Raw genomic sequence first — 5,781 nt, forward strand, 5'->3', positions numbered from 1 at the left:
TTTTTTTATTATATTGTTAATGTGATTGTTTAAGTTTTTTTAATAATATAAATTTAACAAAAATGAAGAAGGATGCAAAAATTGTTATCAAATCTTTATTATTCATAATCATTAATTCCCGTATATATGTAAATCATATTAGGTAATTCCGTAGCCTTTATTTAAGGAAAGAATACACACTTCATATATTTTAGGTTAATATAATGTTCTCTAGTGTTATATAATTATGGAATAATGTGACACCATTAGATGAAACTATACTTTATATTAGATGCTCTAGAATTCTTTGAAATAGAATTTAGAAGGCATTTAGAGTGCCACCTAGGATTTGGGATTTTTTTTAATTAATACAAAATTAAGGTTCTAATTTTTCAAATGTTTCTCAATTAATATATAGGGGATGTTTCGTACGCAAAGCCCATTAATTCTTTTTTTACAAGAGGCTTGTAGCATTTGATGAGAAACCCATTTAATATTGAAATTTCTCAAATCAAATTTTAATAGAAAAGATAACATTGAAATTTTTTGTCAAATGTTAAATGAGTAAAATTTCTAAACAAAAGACTTTCGGCAAATCTCTCTTTTATGTTCCTGTTTTTTATATTTATTTGTGTTTTCATTTTAAAAACAACTATTTTTGAAAATTTTAATTTTTATAGAGAACTATTGCAGATTTGGGATTATGATTTATAAATTAGGATAACAAGATTTTTTTTTTTAATAGATGAGTATTATTTCAGATTTTTTCATCAATAGGTTATATTTTTTTAATATTTTTTTTTGAAAACTGCTATTTTTTTTAAGTTTTCATTTTTATATAGAACTATTATAGATTTGGGATTGTGAATTAGAAATTAGTATAACAAGAATTTTTTTAAAAAATGAATATTCTTTCAGAATTTTTCATCAATAGGTTATATTTTTTAATATTTTTTAAAAAAACTGTTATTTATGAAAATTTTTTATTTTTATATAGAACTATTGTAGATTTGAGATTGTGATTTTGTAATTAGGATAACAAGATTTTTTTGCTGATAGATGAAAATACAATAGTTCAGAATTTTGGAAACTTTTCATTTTTATAGAAAACTATTGTAGATTTTGATTTGCTGTTTAAAAATTAGCATAACAAGATTTTTTGTTGATAGATGAGTATTCGTTCAGAATTTTTCATCAATAGGTTGTATTTTTGAAATATATTTTTAAAAACTGGTACTTTTGGAAAGTTATCATTTTTATAGAGAACGATTGTAGATTTGAGATTGTGATTTAGAAATTAGGACAACAAGAATTTTTATTAATAGATGAGTATTCGTTCTGAATTTTTCATCAATAGATTATATTTTAGAAATATTTTTTAAAAAACTGCAATTTTTGGAAAGTTATCATTTTTATAGAAAACAATTGTAGATTTGAGATTGTGATTTAGAAATTAGGACAACAAGAATTTTTATTAATAGATGAGTATTCGTTCTGAATTTTTCATCAATAGGTTGTATTTTTGAAAAAAAAAAATTAAAACTGCTATTTTTAGAAAGTTATCATTTTTATAGAGAACAATCGTAGATTTGAGATTGTGATTTAGAAATTAGGACAACAATAATTTTTATTAATAGATGAATATTCGTTCTGAATTTTTCATCAATAGGTTGTATTTTTGAAATATTTTTTTAAAAACTGGTATTTTTGGAAAGTTATCATTTTTATAGAGAACAATTGTAGATTTGAGATTGTGATTTAGAAATTAGGACAACAAGAATTTTTATTAATAGATGAGTATTCGTTCTGAATCTTTCATCAATAGATTGTATTTTAGAAATATTTTTTAAATAACTGCAATTTTTGGAAAGTTATCATTTTTATAGAAAACAATTGTAGATTTGAGATTGTGATTTAGAAATTAGGACAACAAGAATTTTTATTAATAGATGAGTATTCGTTCTGAATTTTTCATCAATAGGTTGTATTTTTGAAAAACAAATATTTAAAACTGCTATTTTTAGAAAGTTATCATTTTTATAGAGAACAATTGTAGATTTGAGATTGTGATTTAGAAATTAGGACAACAATAATTTTTATTAATAGATGAAAATTCGTTCTGAATTTTTCATCAATAGGTTGTATTTTTGAAATATTTTTTAAAAAACTGATGTTTTTGAAAAATTATCATTTTTATAGAGAACAATTGTAGATTTGGAATTGTGATTTAGAAATTAGGACAACAAAATTTTTTATTAATAGATGAGTATTCATTCTGAATTTTTCATCAATAGGTTGTATTTTTGAAATATTTTTTAAAAAACTGTTATTTTTGGAAAGTTATCATTTTTATATTGAACAATTGTAGATTTGAGATTTTGATTTAGAAATTAGGACAACAAGAATTTTTATTAATAGATGAGTATCCGTTCTGAATTTTTCATCAATAGGTTGTAGTTTTGAAATATTTTTTTAAAACTGCTATTTTTGGAAAGTTATCATTTTTATAGAGAACAATTGTAGATTTGAGATTGTGATTTAGAAATTAGGATAACAAGAATTTTTATTAATAGATGAGTATTCGTTATGAATTTTTAATCAATAGGTTGTATTTTTGAAATATTTTTTAAAAAACTACTATTTTTGAAAAGTTATCATTTTTATGGAGAACAATTGTAGATTTGGAATTGTGATTTAGAATTGTGATTTAGAAATTAGGACAATAAGAATTTTTATTAAAATATGAGTATTCGTTCTGAATTTTTCATCAGTAGGTTATATTTTTGAAATATTTTTTTTTTTAAACTGCTATTTTTGGAAATTTTTCATATTTATTGAGAAGTATTGTAATTTGAGATTGTGATTTAGAAATTAAGATAACAAGAATTTTTGCTGATAGATGAGTATTCGTTCAGAACTTTTCAAATAGATTGTATTTTGGAAATAATTTTTTTTTAAACTGATATTTTGGAAAAATATCATTTTTATAGAGAACATTTGCAGATTTAGGAATGTGATTTATAATTTAGGATGAAAAAAAATTTGTTGATAGAAGAGTATTCTTTCATAATTTTCATCAATATCTTATATTTCTGAAATATGTTTTTTAAAACTATTTTTTTTGAAAAAATTTCATTTTTATAGAGAACAATTGTAAATTTGGGACTGTGATTTACAAATTAGGATAACAAAAAATTTAAAAATATAACATATAGATGAAAAATTCTGAAAACATATTCATCTATCAACAAAAAAATTTGTTATCATAATTTCTAAATAACAGTCCCAAATCTATAGTAGTTTTTTATAAAAATAAAAAAATTCCAAAAATAACAGTTTTTAAAAATATTTGAAAAATAAACTCTCTTGTTCAACTGATTTTATTTACGCTTACAGTTACTTTTATGTATTTATTTATCAAAATTTTTATCACATATTTAAAAGCTCTGAAGATATTTTATTGTATTCACGTCCAACGCAGAGCATTTGCTTCAAAATCAAAGGCAAAGCAACGTATACGTCTATCTATACTTGCACACGAAGAAGTATTAACTGAAGTTGTAAAAAAAGAAATGTATTAACCATTTTCACTACTATCAAACCACAAAAACTATACTAATTTTAATCACTAATTAATGTGGTTTCCATCAACATATTAATTATGTGACATCGTAGTTTTAACACTATTCAATAGCGTGTTGTTGTATTTCTAACACTAACACATAAACTTTGAAGATAAGCAATGAGACAGCTGAAACAAAAGCGTTGCGAACTGTAACAAGAAGACGAGTTGTTTCATTTTTCATTTTTCACAGTTCTGATTCAAAGCCAATTTAAGCACGCTCTAAAACTTTTAAAATACAAGATTTTGGTTTTCATATACAATTCAAACATTGTTTTTTCACAGATTTTATTGTACTTGAGCTAGAAGAAACTGAAGAACACCTTCCATTTATTTTATTTTATACAGCAAAAAAGTTCAACTGGTGAGGAAACGGTCAGAAGCTTTGCTATGTATATAGTATCAGAAAAACCACTGAATACATTTAATTTTCGATGATGTAAATTTTAAGCTATAATAATATTCGATTACTGAAGTTAATATGATCGTGATTTGCTCGATGATCAAAGTCTACATGTATATTACTTTCACACAAACAAGTATTAAAAAAAACATCACATGCATTTTATCATAAGCATACATTAATTAGTTCTGTCACCATGACCTTCCTAATTATGTGATCCTATAGTTCAAATGGATCAATGTCTAGTCATCAACTGGTGCAGCATATGCGTCAAGAGGAGAAGCAGTGATACTACCATATAAAAAACGACGTCCTTAACTTCAGTTATGTAATCGACATAAAATGTGATTTAAATCATCTAGCATTGCTTAATTAATCGCAAGTATTTTAACGCCAGTTAATATAAAACTTGAGATTGAGAGAAAACGCTGTGTGAGGCGGGACACGAAAACGAGATATTTCATCTTTCGAATTCCAGGCTCCCTAACCTCTATATACGCCCTATGTATATCTCTCTTTCTCTTAAAGTTTAAAAGATCTATATATATATCTCTCTTTCTCTTAAAGTTTAAAAGATCTTATTTTATATTTATTCATTCATTAATTTTAATAATTAATTTCTCACACACTGTTTTTAAATTAGCACACATATATTACACACACTTACAAATTTAATTCCCACAGACTTATCATTTTCTGTATTTTTTACGTATACAGTACTTATGAAATACTTTGTTATATACTTATATATTCACAATATGTTTTATAGTTATTCTGTTGAACTAGTTAACTATAGGGGTAACTATATTTTCTTCGGAAGAAAACACCCTTTGGAGATATCTCACTGTATTCACGTCCAACGCAAAAGCTTCAGCCAAAAGCCCTGTATCAATCAAAGGGCGGGACCCGAAAAGCGTTTTACCAATCGGAACCACACCAGGATTTTGACTCCCGACTGTGTTAATCTATTTCAAGACCAAGACCTAATTTAGATTTGACTTAATTCAATCATAACATTATTCTAAAGAACGTAGGAACATTAACCTTGATCCATGCTTCGATGCAATCCCACCAATTGATGTTCTCTTCTTTAACTTTCTTTCTTTGGTGGTTTCCTTGATAGACAAGAATCCCCAAACCTTCCTTTAATCTCTCTTTCAATAATCAGTATTTTTCTTGTGTATCTTTTTAGAAAGACTCTCGTCTTACGTGAAAAAGAAAATGATGAACGAGTGTTGTGTTTTATATTAGTCAAAGAGACATGAGTCTTAACCAACACAACTCTCTAAGACTTCATCACAACCAATCGTTATATTAACGGTACCACAACGTACGTATACTGATATATCCCTTCGTTCCTTAATGATAGATTTTTTACAAAAAAAGTTTGTTTCAGAAAGATGTATTTTTGTGTATAAAATTGCAAACTTCAAGAAAATTAATTGACTTTATTGAATTATTATTGGTTAAAAATTATTGAAAATTGAAAATTACAGAAAATGATATATTTATTACGGTAGTTTAATGTGTTTTCTTAATATGTGTGAAAATACTAAAAAGTCTATCATTTAGGAACGGGGGAGTATATATTAATAATGGTAATGTATTCCATTATCATTACCTTTAACATATATATATGATTATGAGATTAAAGACATATTTAAACATAAGGTAAAGTAGGAGGGTTATCAATACACCCGGATTCTAATTCTTAATCGAAACCGATCTATCACGGTATCGTCTTTTATATTAGAATCTAAAACAATAATATGAACTT

The 5,781-nt window shown here is 24.9% G+C and overlaps 1 protein-coding gene across 1 annotated transcript in view; it reads right to left on the minus strand.

Moving 5' to 3' along the window:
• Window positions 1–4,786: 4,786 nt before the first annotated feature.
• Window positions 4,787–5,781, minus strand: part of LOC106330121 (putative germin-like protein subfamily 1 member 2) — a 6,491-nt gene continuing 5,496 nt past the window's right edge. Inside the window, exon 3 of the mRNA XM_013768665.1 lies at window positions 4,787–4,969. Coding sequence (XP_013624119.1) covers window positions 4,787–4,969 — 183 coding nt within the window. The remainder of the gene's footprint in view (window positions 4,970–5,781) is intronic.

Source organism: Brassica oleracea, chromosome C3, assembly GCF_000695525.1.
Source record: "Brassica oleracea var. oleracea cultivar TO1000 chromosome C3, BOL, whole genome shotgun sequence".
NCBI classification, from domain to species: domain Eukaryota; kingdom Viridiplantae; phylum Streptophyta; class Magnoliopsida; order Brassicales; family Brassicaceae; genus Brassica; species Brassica oleracea.